This window comes from Eucalyptus grandis, chromosome 4, assembly GCF_016545825.1.
Source record: "Eucalyptus grandis isolate ANBG69807.140 chromosome 4, ASM1654582v1, whole genome shotgun sequence".
NCBI classification, from domain to species: Eukaryota; Viridiplantae; Streptophyta; class Magnoliopsida; order Myrtales; family Myrtaceae; genus Eucalyptus; species Eucalyptus grandis.
The window spans coordinates 30,827,318-30,845,634 of record NC_052615.1 but is presented as its reverse complement, the minus strand read 5'-3'; the positions used below and the strand labels follow the sequence as shown (position 1 = coordinate 30,845,634).

General features: G+C 40.3%; 1 protein-coding gene across 1 annotated transcript; it reads left to right on the top strand.

Moving 5' to 3' along the window:
• Positions 1–267: 267 nt before the first annotated feature.
• Positions 268–4,807, top strand: LOC104441791 (E3 ubiquitin-protein ligase At1g12760). The gene is made up of 5 exons (XM_010055022.3): positions 268–1,080; positions 1,698–1,820; positions 1,905–2,037; positions 3,868–4,035; positions 4,241–4,807. The coding sequence occupies exons 1-5, from the start codon at positions 689–691 to the stop codon at positions 4,412–4,414; spliced, it is 990 nt and encodes a 329-aa protein (XP_010053324.2). The 5' UTR covers positions 268–688; the 3' UTR covers positions 4,415–4,807.
• Positions 4,808–18,317: the final 13,510 nt, after the last annotated feature.

Below are 18,317 nucleotides of genomic sequence, written 5' to 3'. Positions count from 1 at the left end.
GGACGACAAAAACTGCTCGGTTTCGAGAAAATTATTTTTGTCCCACCAACAAAAGGAGTCCCCAAAAAAGAAGAATTGAAAAAAAAAAAAAAAAAAAAAAAAAAGGGAATGACGCAAGGGGCGACATGTACAGAGCGGTTATTCTCGGGCCACCGAGCGTTCATCACAGTCGACGGTCGACGTCCACGCTGTCCTCTCCATCATCGTACACGTCACCCCCCGCGAACGGACAGAAGAGAGAGAACGATGGAGAGAGAGGGAGAGAGGGGAGGCACGGAGACAAATCTCCATTCCGTGATCCAATCTCTCTCCTCGCTCTTCATCCCTCGGAGGATTACACCGCCCAAGATCGCAACTTTCCGCTTCTCCTCCTCCCATGGCTTAGTGGGTACCCGCCAGAACCGAGAGAAGACGCCGCCCCGATTCCGTAGCTTGCGAGACGAAGGAAGGAGGAGAAGATGGCATCGACCGCCAACGGCAACGCCGCCCAATCGCTGGCCCGATCGTCCGACGACGTTACTGTCGACGTCACCCCGCTCCTGGCCCGCTCCGGCAGCTCCCGCGACGACCCCTCGAACTCGAGCCCCGGGCGCCGCCCCGGGGGGGGCCGCCGTGGGGGGCAGGCGCCGGCGGCGGCCAGGGCCTGCGCGAGGCGGCGCGGTTCCTGCGCCGCGCCAGCAGCCGGCGGATGATGCGCGAGCCGTCGATGCTGGTCCGGGAGACCGCGGCGGAGCAGCTCGAGGAGCGGCAGAGCGACTGGGCCTACTCGAAGCCCGTGGTGGTGCTCGACGTGCTCTGGAACTTCGCGTTCGTCGCGGTGGCCGTGGGGGTCCTGATCGTCAGCCGGGGCGAGAACCCCACGATGCCGCTGAGGGTTTGGATCGTGGGGTACGGTTTGCAGTGTGTTCTGCACGTGGCTTGCGTGGTGGACGAGTACAGGAGGAGGCAGCGGCGGTGGCGGTTGCGCCAGCAGTCGCCGCGATCCGATAGCTCCCTCGAGGAGGAGAATTCCGGGGGATCTCGAGGGGATTCGTCGAGGGAGTACGTGTCGTTGGCTCAGTTTAGCGAGGAGGGAAGAAGGTAGTTGGTGGATTTTTTTTTTTTTTTGGTGTCAATGTTCAGTTGGGTTTTTTGAGCTTGATTTATGTGTTTTGATTTTCATTTTTGAGAATTGTTCCTGGTTTTGTTCTTTATTAGCCAGCTAGTTTGATGTCAATGTTTTTGCTGACAGAGTGTACGTGAAATGAAACGAATGATGGGCAGTGTAGAGCAGTATGGAGCTAGATTTCCTTCTTGGGTGTTTTGAAGTTGGACTATCATCAATATTATAGGGGGTTATTAGCATAATTTCAAATCTGCATATTAGCACATGAAAAAAAAAGATTGAAGTTGAACTATAGGCAAAAATCATGCCTTTGCTACCGAAACATAGTTTTCTTATGCGTATCAGGCTGCTATCTAGTTCCGATTATGGTACTGCATTGCTGTGCAATGATATAATGACCAGTGGTTGATTTACTCTCTTATGGATAAAGTCCGAACGTATGGGTGAATGTGATCATAGTTGGTTGCTTTCAGGGAGATAGTGCGAGATGTTCTGCTTGCTAAGTGCCCTTGGTTGATCACTTTGTACATTTTATTTTAGTGTGATATTGCAGGGCTTTGTTGACACTCCTCATCCTTTCATGTAATTTCAGTAGTGTAGCGAAGCATTTGGAATCAGCGAACACTATGTTTTCCTTCATTTGGTGGATCATTGGTTTCTACTGGGTTTCAGCGGGTGGCCAAACTTTAGCACATGATGCTCCTCAGCTATATTGGTTCGTCTTGACTCTTTTGTTGCTGTGATTCAAACGACAGCTCTAGTGAGAAAATTTAACTTTCTTCTATCTTGTTATGCACAGGCTTTGCATCATCTTTTTAGGGTTCGACGTGTTCTTTGTAGTCTTCTGTGTTGCCCTGGCATGTGTCATTGGCATAGCTGTGTGTTGCTGCCTCCCCTGTATTATTGCACTTCTTTATGCTGTGACAGACCAGGTACGTCTCAATTCTCGCTAGGGATAAGAATTTCATTTCTTGACCTTTTGATTTTTCACTATGTCTCGTCTTTCTAGGTCACATGCCCAACCATGCTGGGCATTTTGTATTAGCAATTTAATGTTGGAACTCTAACAGGAACTAGTATTATTTGCCACTTACGAGTAATTAGAGTTTGTGATGCTGTGATAATCTACCATCTTCTTAAAGGCCAAAAGGAAAAAAGGTACTGCTTGCAGAATTGGTTGGTTGGCTGACATATATAGCTGACTTTCACAGTTGTTTCTATCCTCTTTTGAAAATTTGCTGCAAGGCGTGTACCCACATGCTGTCTACCTGAAACTAGCTTTTGGAGGTGCAGAGGCCCTACAGAGTGTCTTCAGTCTTTACGCCTTGTGTTTCAAAAAGTTTGGCTTGCCTTCGCTAATTATTCTTTTCATTTGGGTTGTAATTGAAGGATGCAATGTTCTTTTTAGGATGTGATAATCATTGACATGGTAAATGTCTCTTTACGAGGATTGGGTTGTTCTTGTCATTTGATGCTGTCGATTTAGATGCAACTATGTCATGGAAGGTGCTACAATAATCAACAAATTCATGGAAAAACTATGAGAAACATCATAAGTTAGATGCTGACGATGAGCAGGTAGTTTACAGGAAATAATTGATGCTTTTTCCCCTGGAGAATTAATGCTGAGCTAGTTGGTTAGATATTCAATGATAAGCTAGTTGAGTCTATTTTCAATGTCGAGCTAATCCAGCAGATATTGTTCGCTTTTATACATTTTTCTATGCATATTCAGGCTGAACGTAAACATGTGCGCCCAAGCTATAATTCTTAATACACCAGTATTGGACTATTGTGGTCTTTAGAAGGGAAAAATTTGTTTCCTTCTTTGAATTTTCAGTTCTGTGGATTTAGGTGGGGATTGTCATTCTGTAGTTAGTTGCAGTACCTTATATGTCATGTGTGTTTAGTATGATGTCAATATGTTTAATTAATTCCTGGAAAAACTTCAGGTAGGTTGTTGTTGAGGAGTGGTGAATGAGGAGACACAAGGTATTTGTGTGGATCATGTTACAGACTTATCATCACCTTAGGATTATGCCGAATAATTATCTCCCTTTAACAGGATGCTGCCTGTTTTGATTATGATCCCTTTTACAGTGTGATGAAATCACGGTCTTATGTCACTGGTTCATGTTGTGATCGAGTCATTTTGGTGATATAAAAATATACTTCTGCCTAACGTTTTTCTGAGGCTTGTACTTCTTTGGTGGTTTTTTATGATTCAAACTTTGAAGTGTACTCTTTTTTAGATGAGTTCTACAGATCCCTTTGTTGCTTGTTAATAAATTTTACTAGAGAAAAAGTCTACTCCATAGGAGAGCTATCAGGAACTCTGTACAAGCTGATATAAAAGCTATTATTTGCTAACAATACAGGTAATTTGTTGAGTAGCATAGATCAGGTAGAAGCGCAAAGAGATAAGCTTAGAGAAGCAGGATCTTCCTTGTGTATACTCGAACAGACTTAGAAAAACCAGTATCCTCACGTTACCATCCTCCATTCCGGCTAAGTTATTGACTTCCGTTGTCTAGCCGAGCATGATGAGTGGCATTGAATCTTTATTTGTATTCTTCCTATGTGTCCTATTAATTGATGAATGCAATTCATGATGTTGAAACCATGCATATTTCATGCATATGAGGAACTGTGTAGATGATTTCATGTGTATGTTTTAGTACTTTAGAGATCTTTGGCGTTTTGGTTTTGGCAGGCAGTTTGGATTATGTTTGCGCTGATATTCCTACTTCTTGTCAATACAGGAAGGAGCATCTAAAGAAGATATTGAGCAACTGCCCAAGTTCAAATTCCGGAAAATTGGTGACAGCGAGAAACATATCTCTGATGTGGAGGGACCTCTTGGAGGCATGATGACCGAATGTGGCACCAAAGAGTCGCCCACTGGACATTACCTATCGCAAGATGATGCAGTAAGCAGTCTAATTTTCTCCTGAGTTCCTCTGAATCTCTTTTTTCCCTTTATTTTTTCAAAATTAACTGATGCAATTTCTATCAGTATTGGTATAAAAGTATTAGATATCAATATGTTAGAAACTTTCCCTCGGTCAACGTAGAACCCACTGAAACACCATTGTGTTCCTGCACATTTGAAATTGGTGTCTTTGCTAACTGTAGGAATGTTGCATTTGCCTTTCGGCTTACGATGACGGGGTCGATCTGAGGGAACTTCCATGCCGTCATCATTTTCATTGCACCTGTGTAGATAAATGGCTATACATAAATGCTACGTGCCCACTCTGCAAGTATAACATCTTGAAGAGTACCAACAATGGTTCGGAGGAAGTGTAGAAGGCCCGAGTGCCTGGCGCAAACTACATATTCCTGAACTTCTAGTTCAAGAGAATTCGAGTCTTGGAGCATGTTGAAGGACACAAGTTGTGGACTGTCTTTTCCATCGTCGTGGTTGTAGTAATAGCAACGTCCCGTGCGGTCTGTCTGTCCTAGTATATTTTCCAACCTCTCCTTCTTTGTACATGTTAATGTCTGGATTTTTACCGTGTCTTATGGTTCAAGAAGCCGTCGACCTTCGCCATTTTCGATGATGGTACGTTTAAAATATCAGATGCTTGTTGTAAATCCTTTCGGGAGGATGTGTACTTCCAATTGGACAAGTTTCCGAATTAAAGCGTAAAAGTCTGGAGACCACTTGAAACGTGAAAAATGAGGGGTTGGTTACCTTTCTTTGTCGGGCCGACAAGATGATGCGTTGATTTAATTTGTTATGACAGTGACCATAGCATATCTTTGACGCATTCAATAGATTGCTTTTCATCTAGTTATGCCTGTGCATACGGATATTCTGGGCTGGTACTCCAAGTCCAAGATTATCTTCCGTAAATACGGGTAACATCTCAGGATTACATAGTGAATTCCAGCCCTATTTTGGGTGTTAGACTCGGAAAATTGAATAAACTAAATAGGCGCCGAGCTACTGCATTTGCTCTCGCATACTCTCTATTTCTTCAAATAAGAAAAATTCTGGTTAATAGAAATAAATGTCATGTATTAAGCTTACGGCTCAAAAAGTATAAAGTCTTCTTCAAGAAATTCAATATTCTCTTGATTCCATATTTAGTCCATTACACTTAGTAGATACTTAGAAAATTCCAACCTGGATGTTCATTTTTCCTTGAGGAATAAATACAGCTTGGGCCACAACCACACTTAGTCAACAATGTTACAGGATGTCGACATGACAAAATTTTCCTAAATCAATGATCAATATCGGTTGAAATTAATTTAAAGTTGCAAAAAGGTGGAGCTGGTAGTCGCCAACAACTTGGCGGCTCCTGAAACCTGTCGGTTCAATTTTAGGTTGCTTCTGAGAGACCCAGTTTAGTTTCCAAATTCAAGCATCAGGAAGCAGCTCTAACATGATGTTTTTCAAAATCTTGGTCTAGAATTTACCCGTCCGGATATTAATTTGTATTGTATTTTTTTTTTAATGTGATGTTGCTAATCATACTTTGTTTTTTTCTTTAATTCAGGGCATGCTATGAACTCTAGGAATACTCAAACATCTTAAAGTTGGGGCATCTTCCCCTCACAAAGAGCCAGTATTTACCAAAGACAATCAGTGTTACCTTTTACAGTAACGTATAAAATTTTGATATAATAAAAATACTTTATGAAAGTACAAACAAATTATTAGTTTAAAATGTGGATTTTTCTTAGGTAGTTTACATGTAGATTAATTCGGTTTCACAAATATCTCAAAGTACACATGTCACTCATTTAACAATAAATATATTACACTGGTGAAGGATGTAAAATAATCAAATGTTGATGCAGAACTTTTCCATAAAAGCCTATCTTACATAAATATATAATAACACATCTTCCTTAAAGGTTGCCGTTAAGGTTAACATATGGAACTCTTATTTACGGAGGATTGATCTTTCAGGTAATTTTTCATACATTCTCCACTCATTTTGCTATCTATTATATACCTCTGTCTCATTACCTCCTATCTCTTCATTATTTCTTTATTGTAATTGTAACATCTTTGTAATAAAATAAAAAAAATTGCTACATCAATCTTAAGATGCTACATCCTATTAGTATACAAGTACGTTAAATACATAAATTACACATGTTTAGGCTCAATTTGGGAACTGCTCTTTTGCACTCCAAAGTCCCTTAGGCAAAAGACAAATATCATTGGGCATATTCTTTAGAGAGCTTTGGGATGATGTAATTATATTTTCAAAGGCCTTCAGCTCAAGACGAATTCAAAATTACGTTAATCTTTTATGGAATATAAATACATTTTTTTCTTCGAACTTTATCCTCACTAAATTTTCATAGTTCCAAGAATGTCATTAACTCACATGACGACGTTGTTGGCAAGGGAGCCCTGGCAAGGCCAAATTTGGTTGCAAGCAAGTCAAATTTGGCATCGACTCTCGTGACAAATTTGGCATTGACAACCTCTCCTGACGTCACCGAACCTAAGGCAACTATTGGACCTAGGTGATGCGGCTTGAGGTTCCGCGACCCAAGGTGACCGTCACGAGGGGTTGTGTGCACCCCTAGACAACACAGCTTGGGTCATGTGAATTCAAATGGCCATCGCCTAGGTCGCACATATCACGCAATGACCACTTGGGAACCAAGTGACAATGCCTAGGTTCGTGTGACCAAGCTGCATAGCACAAGCTAAGCAATGGTTGCCTAAGTTCGCAGGACCCTACTGATCTCAAGTCTAGATTGTTGGTAGCTGCATTTGGCCTTGTTGGCTGCCCGCCTCCCATTGAGTTCTTCACCGGTTTGAGTTTTTCTTAAAAAATCAAAATGCCAAAATGTGATTTTTTGAAGCATTAAAATAAAATCGTTTTCCAATGTACTCTTAAAGCAAAATTTACCAATAATTTCATTTCGAAAAAAAAAAGAAAAAAAATCATTTTTAACTTAAAGACCTTTACATGTTCCCAAAGAATTTCCCCAAAAACCAAACTAAATCTAGCTTTACACTTATCAAAATGCGCCATAGACCCATTTTTTATCCACATATGATGGACGGAGTCATTATATGAGTTAATTATATTTAGTAAATAGGTCATATATAGATTTAAAATGATAAAATCCAAAAAAATATTATTTTTAGATTAATTCACAGTTCATCCAAAATTTTTTTTTTTTTTTTTTTTTTTTTTTTTGGACAATACAGTTCATCCAAAATTAAAGGGCCCTATATGTATGTACTTGAGATACAGTAAATAACAAGGAATACAATGCTTCAAAATATCAAGTTAAATATCTTATTATGCTATTAATGATTAATGTTGTGTCAACCTTAAATCACAATTTTTGTACTTGAAAATTTGTACGTCATTTTCTAATACAAATTTATAAAGCACGAATTACTAGTACAAGGAAGTTCTTTCGTGGCAATTCCTATCGCAAGGTAAATTCTCTACAAAAGTAATATAAAACCAAAAAGAATGACGAAAGGACAACTCTCCATCACGAGCAAAACCAAATCATCGTCTTCACAGAAAAAGGAGAGGGAAAAAAAAAATCAAATCACTGACCCCATCCTGACCGTTGATCAGGCTGGTGGGGGGCCCACTCACACTTCCGGGGTCTCCGGTCATCCACGAAGGGACGCAACCGGCAAGCCAATGACCGTCCGCCACGCGTCCCCGGAGCCCGCCCACGCGTCCCCGCAGCCCGCCCGCCCTTGCTCGACCACGACCCTGACCGAGACGTTCACCGTGCCGTGGCCCCTCGTCCCGTCCCTGTCCCTCAGCCGGTAGCTCAGGAACACAACGGATCCCGCCGCCGCCGCCGCCTCCGGCGAGATGATGTCCCCGGCCGGGATCAGGCACCACCCCAGCAAGGCCTCGCCGCCGACGAGCCGCCGGGCGCGGACGTCGAGGTACACGGAGGAGCGGAGGTCGGCGAAGAAGCCGGGGTCCACGGGGAGGCGGAACTTCTGGTTCCACGTCGGGTTGGTGCCCCCCGGCGGTCGACGCCGGTGGCGTGGGCCGGGCGGGGCGCGGCGGCGGCGGCGGCGGCGGCGGCGGCGGCGACGGCGAGGGTGGCGTAGGGCTTGAGGCGCCGGGAGAAGAGGGCGTTGAGGGTGGGGTTCCTGAGGCCTTGGGCGGATATGACGGTGATCTCGACGGAGACTGGGCCAGCCCGCGTCCGGTCGCTCGTCATGTGGAGGCGGATCTCGATCCAGAGGAGGCGGGACCTTGGGCGCCGTTCGAGGAGGAGGAGGAGGAGGAGGAGGGATCGGTGGGCGGCGGAGGAGGAGGAGGAGGAGGGATTTTCGGCACCATCGAGAGCGGCGACGAACGTGGGTGGGGGTGGGGGATAAAAATGATTTTCTTGAAAGGTAGCTCGGAGGGGGAGCATATGGGTTAGTCGGGGCGGTGGGGGTTCTTTTCGGGAGTGGTGTGACGCGGTCACTTTGGACCGTAGCACGCCCCGGCCGAAAGTAAATGAATAGTCAAATTGTCCACTTGGCCTGAGGTAAATGGCGTTATTATCTACATCCATATCTACTAAAATATATATACATATGTGCGTGTGTGTGAACATAGCATATGTTTCCAATCTATAATTTAGAAGATTGAACATCGGAAAATTGCAAAGAACTTACTTAGTCGGCAGATGCGATGACTTCAGTTCCTCTAGTCCAGGCATTTGATTTCCAATTTTAACCCTGCATCCCGATTCTAGTCCAACTCTTATTGTAGAAAAACATTATTTTTAAATTAAATCCCAATAATTTCATTGGAGATTCTATGAGCCTTTTTGGTAACACTCTAAACAATGCATGATTCTACTCCTCCTTTCTTTAAGACAAAAAAAAAAAAGAATATAAATTTGTTTGATAAATTTTTTGTTCCCGAAAATAAAATCCTTTTTTTTTCCTAGAAATAGATTTAGAAAAAAGTTACTTCTTGTTCTTATGAACAAATTCTAGAATCAAACCAAATTTCCTTCTTCTTCTTTTCTCTTCTTATTTTCCCTTTCTTTCCTTCTCTCTTCTTCGTCCTCCTTGTCAACCCCTAGCCACTGGCTAGACAAGGTCCGACCTCACGTTGGTTGGGCGAGGCTGAGCCTCACCAAAGACTGGGCGAGGCTCTGGTGAGGTCAAGCCTTAGCAAGCCTCACTGTGAGACTTGAAGGCTCTGGCAAGGCCATCAAACCTCGCCAGTCGATCGCCAGACATTGTCATGGCTAGCGACCAGCAATAAGGAAGAAGAGGGATGGAAAATGAAAATGAAAAATATAATAAAAATATTTTAAAATCAAAAGAAATTAAAAAATTCTAATTCACAAATGAATTTGCGATTTTATAAAACATATTTCTATCATGCAAATAAAATTTTTGGATAGTTACTAAACACTTTCAAATGCTCAAAAAAACTCGTTCAATGAATAGAATCGGGAAAAATCATTTATAAAAAAAAAATTATTTGTAAAAATAGAATGATTACCAAATATACCCCACATATCATTGCATGTGTACTTGGCAACTTATAGCTGTCATGATCGACGATGTCTCTGAAGTCTGAAAAGTTGTTACTTATGGTCCTAAAATTTGGCCTAATATGCAATGTCATCATTTGGCTTTTAATTCATTCGATGTGATCATTGAATTACTCAGAAGTGTTCAATAGAATCCCTAAATTTTTAAGTTGTTCAATCTAATCTCTCAACTTTTAATAACAAAGTTAAATAAGTCATTTGGTATTATTCACTAAAAATAAATTTTCAAATAAAAAAGTTTTTTTCTTAAACAGGGTGTTTGCACCGTTGCCTAAATTATATAAAATATTTTCATTTAAATCCCTTTTCTAAATCGACACGAAAGATATGTTATCTTCTTATTGCCTTTTTACTTTTTTGGTCTTTGAAACAATTAAGATCGTTCCCTTTAAGTAAATTTTAACACTTGATTTTTATAATAGTGTTCCGCTAGAATTTTTTCCACGACGAAATTTCTTTCACTGGAAATCATTTTAGTTTTTATTAAACGAAATGGGTTTTGCACTAACTCCAAATAAGAAGTATCTAAGCAGATGAAGGAATCAATAGCTTTACTTCAGATAAAATTATATAATTGCAAATATTCTGGAATTTAATTAACAAGTTTCGAAAGTGTAATTGTTACAACAAACCAGACATATATAAATCCCACTAGAATTTAATCGATGACAAAACTTGAGAATGTAAAGATGTCATGTCGGAATTTAATCGATGGTATAAATTTAGAAATGATGGCTCAAAAATGTACCGGAATTTACTTGATGACGTGAGTCTGGAAAGTGAAAACACAGTGTTGGAAAGTAAAAGAGTAAAGGATGGTGAATCTATTAGATTTGGGTGAGAAGGCATCTAAAGAGTACGATGTGGCTAAAGCTTACAGTTATCAACAAAAGTTACGAAGGGAAGTTCCAAACAAAAATTACAAAGGGAGGTTATAAACAGAGATTACAAATAGTTATATGGACGGTTAAATTGACTCTATTACATTGACTATTTCTTCAACTCCACTATCTTAACTATTGATTTATTTCACTGGGTTGACGATTACTTCTTGGATAATTACTTATGAGATTGTCGACTCCACTTTTTATCGATTCTTTTTAGTTGCCGATTCATCATATTGTCAATTCTTCAAGTTGTCAATAATTCTATTCATAAATAATCAAACTCTACTCTCGCTAGTTGAGTTCATCACGTGTCGATAATAATCAAAATTGGACTTTTTTTTATGCAAACAAATAGTAAAACTAGAGACTCAAGAGTTGTATCAGATTCTTATTCCTATAATTATAAGACTAAGCTTTTTCACAAAGATATGCCAAAAGTGGATTGTCGAGTTCAATGTTAATTATTTTCGGCTTCTCGACTTAAAAAATTATCATTCTTTAATAATTATCTGCCTTGCTTATCGACAGTCAAATCTCGCCACACCAAGAGCGGAACTCTTTCGGGGATGAAAAGGTCAGTGAGGCATTAGAACAGAACCTTGGTACATCGTCCTTGAGGAGTTGCTGGAGCTGGAGCTTGCTTTCGGCTTCCAAGCGAACCGACCTTTCCGTGCGTCGAATGGCCAAGGGACCGTGGAAACTCAACCAAATATCAGTGGAATTCTTCTTTTCATGATAGGATTGCAAAGTCGATTTTTTAACTTTTTTTTCTTTGTCCTGCTTCGATCTGCCTCGTCGATAAGTTTTATATTATCCACCACATGCAGATGGGAATGTTCCAAGCAAACACTCTCGATTCCCAGATCTATTTGCACTTAGTGCACATGGTGGGAAACAACCACATGTCCTCACATGTCCTTTTCGTTAAAGAATCTCGAGCTTTTCAATTTCGTCACTGCGTTCGCATACAAAACTCAAAACGCTAATTAAATCAAAAGATTCCACCGAGGGTATCTTCCATATAAATACCCGAGCCAATCACTAGTTTCGAGGAATAATAATCCAAAAAGCCTTAAACATATTGTATGGTAATCAATTTAGTCTCAAATATTTCAATTAAATCAATGGGTCTTAAACATTTTAACAATTTGCTAATTTAGTCTTCTAGTCAATTTTTATTAAAAATCACTGATGTGGCGGTCCAATCAACTTTAATCGCATCACATCGAAAAACTGATATCTATGTCAATAATTTCTGGGTTAAAATTGGTCAGGACTATAATGACAAATCATCACAAGATTTATGATTAAACTGGTCAATTTGAAAGGTTTGTGATTGAATTAGCTGTCGAACGATAAGTCCAAATATAGTTTGGACCATTTCCCCCCAATTGTGCTTCGCTCCATCATCTTTTCTATTGCGGAACATGTCGGCCTCTTTCCGTGTAGAAAGTGCTTCCGACGCACGACAATCACGATGGACAGCTCGAAAGACTAAGGGCGTGGGGCCTTGCGGTAGCTTGAGGAGAGGACCGATGGCGCTGTCGTCTTTTTCGGTGGAGGAATGTGAGTGGCTCATCACAGTGAGGGAAAGTGGTGATTGGGCGACGATGGTCAAGGGGAGTCAACGTGCTGAGTCGAAGTGACTTTACCCCGTCAACGCCTGCTCCATCGCATGTTATCATCCAGAAGATCGCGGCAACTTCCATCTGCGAAGGAACGAGAAGATGACAGAAAACCGCGTACACGGAAGTTGTAGCAACCGTTCATCGCTTACAAATATTGTGATTCATACGGTCTGCTATCTGTGCGAAAGCTGCCACCTAGGACTTGGTTATTTTCCAAGCCTGGCTTGGTCATTTCTCATAGAGATGGCTTTTCTTTTGATGCTAGTTGCACAAGCCGTCGGTAATTATTCTCCTAAGCCAGGTATAGGCCACTTGATGCTTATGACATTAGTCATATTGGCCGTGTCACTCGTGCTATTTCGCAAGTTGTATTAGCCATTTGTTGTTCCCCTTTGATTCTTAATTTTTCACAAGTCGTTCTAACAAGTTGACATCACTATCAAACTCACCGCCCTTAGATGAGTTGTAGCCTAAAGTTTCTCCCTGAACGCCGCCTCACACGCCGCCACCAGTTGCCTTATTGCCAAGCCATGCTAATTTTTGGATAAATAAGTTTCCGTGTCACTGTTTTGTTCGACTTAATTTCAAACTCAAATTGTCTTGATCACTTTGAGTTTAAGCAGATGTTAGAGGTAGCTGGGGATTTCTCTAAGATAATTTTCTATATTAGAGATTTTTTGATAATTTTGTTGATTCCCGTATCTTTCAAAATTGTACATATATTAATTGATATATTATCTTAGATAGTTATCTAATAAAACTTATAAATAGACTTATGTATTTTTTTCAACATACATCAAAATAAAAAAAAAAAATCTCCGATTCAATTTTTCATAATATTCTTAACTTTCTTTACTGTAAAATTGATGTTTGGTGTGTTTATTTGAGTAAAAGAACTTTAATTAGTTTTCTTAACGAAATACCATTTACGGTCACTGAAAATATGCATACTTAAAATTAGGAAAACGAATTCCTCAGCCCGAAAAGGAGAAGACGTGTTTTGGAGAAATGATTTCTAGAAAAGTATTGTCCATTATCATACAACTCTTCCTCAAACAAATATACACTCTTATAATTATTTTACTCCTTTCTTTTTTCTATGATGAGATAGCCCATCTTAAGTGGGTGAACCCTGAGGCACTATAATAGCCTACCGATCATCCTCGACCGCAAGTGCCAACGCATTGGTCGATGCTTCTACGGTTGCCATTAATAACCTATAATTGTAAATTGGTCACCCCTCCAGAATTGTGGCCAAGACTACCGTTGTCCACATCGTTCTAGCCTTCGGATGATGGGCCTCTCACGAGAGCCGTACAGAGTTTAAAGAATCACAGCTACTGGAACGGTGACACGATATAAAGGTACTAGGTTAGTACGCTCTTCATGAAAAAGACAGAGAAAGAGAATTTTTTTATGGACATGACAAGGATAGACATCTTTTTTTAAATTTCAACAAGCAAACTTAATTCCACCTACCTGTTTTTTTTTATAAAGTCTTTCGATTAGAAACTTTTTTCATCATTAAAAGCAACCCCCTCGAACAAGCAAACCCATAGACCTAATTCCACCTGCCTGTTTTTAATTGCTTCTCAAGCCGATTGGTGATATAGAATGAAGGTATGTAGAATCCATCACATCCCAATCCTATAAACAAGCGACAACGACACGTAGCTTTACCCACATCAACAACAAATGCATATATTTGTGGACTATAGGACTCCAATCCTATGACTAACTTACTGTTTTGTCACATGCAGTATACTATAAATTAATATCAAAATCCCTAAATTAAACATATTGTATAACTATTTCAACTTTAACCAAAGTTCCGCCACCAAAAACCCCTCATTGAAAACTCCATTGTCCTATTCATCGGTAGTCGTAGAATCCGAAACAGAAAATAAAAAATTGAGATGAGTGATGCGTGCATACTTAATAAATATATTTTTGAAGCAAATCAAGTAGTCATTATGCATGTTTATAAACAAATTTAGGAATACAATTATCCAAATTCTAACATATAAAAGATAAAAAAAACCGAGTTAAATTGCAAATGCCAAATTCAAAAGGGGTCGCTATAGTTTTTTTATGTATTTCTATCCTGTTCTTTTTGGGCTCTAGGCAGTCGCAATTCCATGAGATTAGGTCGGACCGACGTCCAGGCCCAGCGTCTGCACCCGCTGCAGCACGACCCGCACCGCATATCTTCTCCTCCATTGTAGTCTGCATCTACGAAAGCGAATGGCACCCACCACCGCAGGTTCGTTCCTAACACACGTGAATGCCCGCGCTGGAGCTCAATTCATTCTGTGTTGTGTCTTCGTTCTCTTGTATGGAACTGTTTTCGTTTGGTTTCGTTTTCCGCTGGCGGGTTAGAATTCTGGGGAGTCGAAACATCGCGGGGCTACTTGTTTGGTTTGCAAGTTAGGTGGGCTAAATTCTTAGGTTCGTTAACTGCTGCGGAACTGTCACGCCCTCATGGGGTTCGAGGAAATGTCTCATAGACAGCGAACGAAGGTTTGGGTTCTAAGGCGTGATTAGTACAGGTATCGTGTGCTTTTTACTGGCGGTGGGACGCCAATCTCTTAAAGCACGACGCTAAGGCGTGTCCGTTTGTACAGCATGCTTCTTTTAGATTTAGAAGTTTGGATCAGCCACCATGTGTCCAATGATATACATGTCTTAGTTTTTTTCTCCTTGGCCCAGTTACGTGTTGGTCAAGATGTGAATCAGGGGGTCTATGATCATCTTTTTGTCGTGAAATTCAGAATCCAACCTTCGGTAAGAGAGTTGCGCTGTTCTCACGTTGACACTAACGCTAGCATCGGTGTGACCCTATTGTCAGCAGACATTCTAAACTGTTCTTTTTGTTTTATTGCAGTTCTCTAAACGTTCTTGCGAAGACCCAAAAGTTAGTTTGTCCTAAAAGTTCGTCAACAATAATTGTCCCGAGGATTCAAAGATGTATTGGTTCTGTATCTCCTTTTTCATCTTTAAAGATTAAGGTGTTCCCATGTCAGCCTCTAGTGCTTGAGGGAAGTTAAGCAGGGATTGAGTTTTACACGCTTCTTGAGGTTGGTTTTCCAAAGTTCATATAATTATCAGAGGGATGGTTTTGTTGAAGATGCCGATGTTATCATCGACACGGCTGCTGCTACTGTCCTCGCCCTGCCAAAAGCTTTCCTCTCTTTCTAGGGCTGCTTGCTTTCATGGGAGTGGACAATTGCTCCGTCATGTTGAAAGTAACCAAGGACCTTTACTCTTGCAAGCCTCGATCCTAAGATTGACGCTGGTAAAACAAATAGGGGCAAAAATAACAAAATTAAGTTTGAAACTTCTTCTAGAAAATTAAAAATGGGCGAAGTGCAGCCTCTTGGTAGCAATGAATTCAAGTCAGCTGCTACCAGAAAACCACTTGAATCAGGACTTGGTTCATTTAATGCGAAATCATTTTCAGAGCTTTAGCTTGCCAACATTATTATTAGAAAAGTTGGAGGCCGGAGCATTCAAGGTTCCAACTGGAGCGGTGTCTGCGGTGGGTGGGGGATAATGATTTCTTGAAAGGTAGATGGGAGGGAGGGCAGATGGGGTGGGGGTCGGGGCTGGGGGTTTTGGGGAGTAGCGTCTGGCGGTGGTGTGACGTGTAACTTTGGACTGGAGGACACCCGACGGAAAGTAAATGAATAATCAAATGTCCACTTCGCGTGATATGTGTGTGTATCTCCAATCAGTATGTTTTAATTACAGAGAACTTACTCAGTATGTTTTAATTACATAATTTTGAAATAGCTATGGTCTTCCCGAGGATGCGATGACCCGTCTACCTCTAGTCCAACCATTCGATTTGGACTTTAGCCTGCGTCCTGATTTTGGTCCAACTCTTCTTTATCTCGTAGGAAAACATTAATTTTAACTTGAATCCCAATAATTTGATCGGGGATTTGACGTGTCACTGCACGCGTGCTTGGTAACTTACACGACACTATCTCTGAAATCTAAAAAGTTGTCACTTATAACCCCTAAAGTTTGACTTAATATGTAATGTTATCATTTGATATTAGTTCGTTCGAGTGTTCAATGTAATTCTTAAAATTTCAATTTGTCCAATCTAACCTCTCAACTTTTAATAACAAAGTTAAATAAGTCATTTGATACTATTCACTAATGAAAGAAGACGAAGGCAAGGAGAGAACACAGAGAAGAGTGTGGATTATTTTGTGTATTTCATTGTATATTTGTCCCAATGTACAAGGATGATATTATAGGACAAAACATGTACAAGAAAAGGCAACTAAATAATCTATGAATCATATTTGATATTAATTGATCCTGAATAATATCTAGAAGATATTGTGTATCTTCCAACACTCCCCATCAAGCTGGTGGCTTGTAGATATCCAAGACACTTAGCTTGCTCAAAAGATACGCATGCTGTCTCTAACATAAGGGTTTGGTGAAGATATCCGCTAGTTGTTCTTCTGTCTCAATTCCTTGTATCTTAATCACTCATTGCTGGATTTTCTCTCAAGTGAAATGACAATCCACTTATATATGCTTTGTTCTTTCATGAACAATAGGGTTTGATGCAAGTTTTAGAGCTGCATCATTGTCGTTGAATAATTTGGTAAGTCCTCTAATTTGTACCCCAATGTCTTGAAGTAAGCCTCACAACCATACTATTTCACATGTGGTCTTTGCCATGGCTCGATATTCTGCTTCTGTTGAAGACAATGAGATGGTTGGTTGCTTCTTTGTATTCCATGAAAGTAAAGAATCCCCCAATTTAATATAGAAACTGGTAATGGACCTTTTGCTCATCGGACAGGTCGCATAATCTGCATCACAATATGCGGTCATACTCATGTCACATTTCGTGGAAAGGAGAATCCCAAGTCCATGACACTTCTTCAAATATTTCACTATTTTCAATGCTGCATTCATATGAGACTGCTTTGGCTTATGCATGAATTGACTGAGCGTCTGTATTACATAACTTATATCTGGTCTAGTCATAGTCAGATATATGAGCTTCCCAACGAGCTTCTAATAATCTAACGGATCTCTGAGTATGGGATCATCTTCTTGAGATACTCCAGCATCATAATCTACTATAGTTAATTTGACATTTTGCTAATTGGAATAGCAGCTAATTTACATTTGGATAAACCCGCTTCTGATATGATTTCCACAGCAAATTTTCTTTGGCTGAGAGAGATCCCTTGGTCTAATCATCCAATCTCAATTCCAAGAAAATACTTGGGTGGACCCAAATCCTTTATATGAAAGGTAGAGTGCAATTATTCCTTGAAGCTTTTGATAGCTACATCATCATTGCCCATAATAAGTATATCGTCTACATGTATCATCAAGTAGATAGACGACGTACCTTTGGTCCAAGTAAAAATAGCATAGTCATATCTAGACCGATGAAATCCGGCAGCTATCAGAGAGTTTGCAAACTTGGCATACCACTGTTTGGAGGCTTGTTTAAGGCCATATAGAGATTTGCGAAGATGACATACCCTATTCTCCCCCTATCTTCGTTAACCCGGTGGTATGTCCATATAAATTTCTTCATCTAAATCTCCATGCAAAAAGGCATTGTGAACATCCATCTGATGCAAGGGCCGGTCCTGAAATGCCGCTATTGAAAGAAATGAACGAGCTGTAACATCTTTGGCCACATGGGAGAAGGTTTCGTGATAGTCAAAGCCTTCCTGCTGTGTGAAACCCTTGGCCATTAATCGGGCTTTGCATCTTTCAATTGATCCATCTGCTCGATACTTAATCTTGTATACCCATTTGCAGCCAATTGCCTTGCGATGAGGTGGTAATGAAACAATTTCCCATGTCTGGTTATCCACTAAAGCTTGGAGTTTTGCTTCCATAGCTTTCTGCCATCACAGATTAGTGCATGCCTCATTATAGTTGGATGGTTCTTGCTCTTCAATATGCAAGTGATGCAACCTCCATGTTCCGAAGATAATTGATCAAAGGAAACATAGGAAGAAATGGGAAATCAAGTACTTGGTGAATTCTGTTGACACCTAATTTTTTTACCCAAATTAATTAATTTAGAGTAGTGTTAAAGGTTAGGAATTAGTCACAAAAAGGGTTATTATTAATAAAAAAAAGAGTTTAAAAAAATTTGAAACAAAATATAAAAAA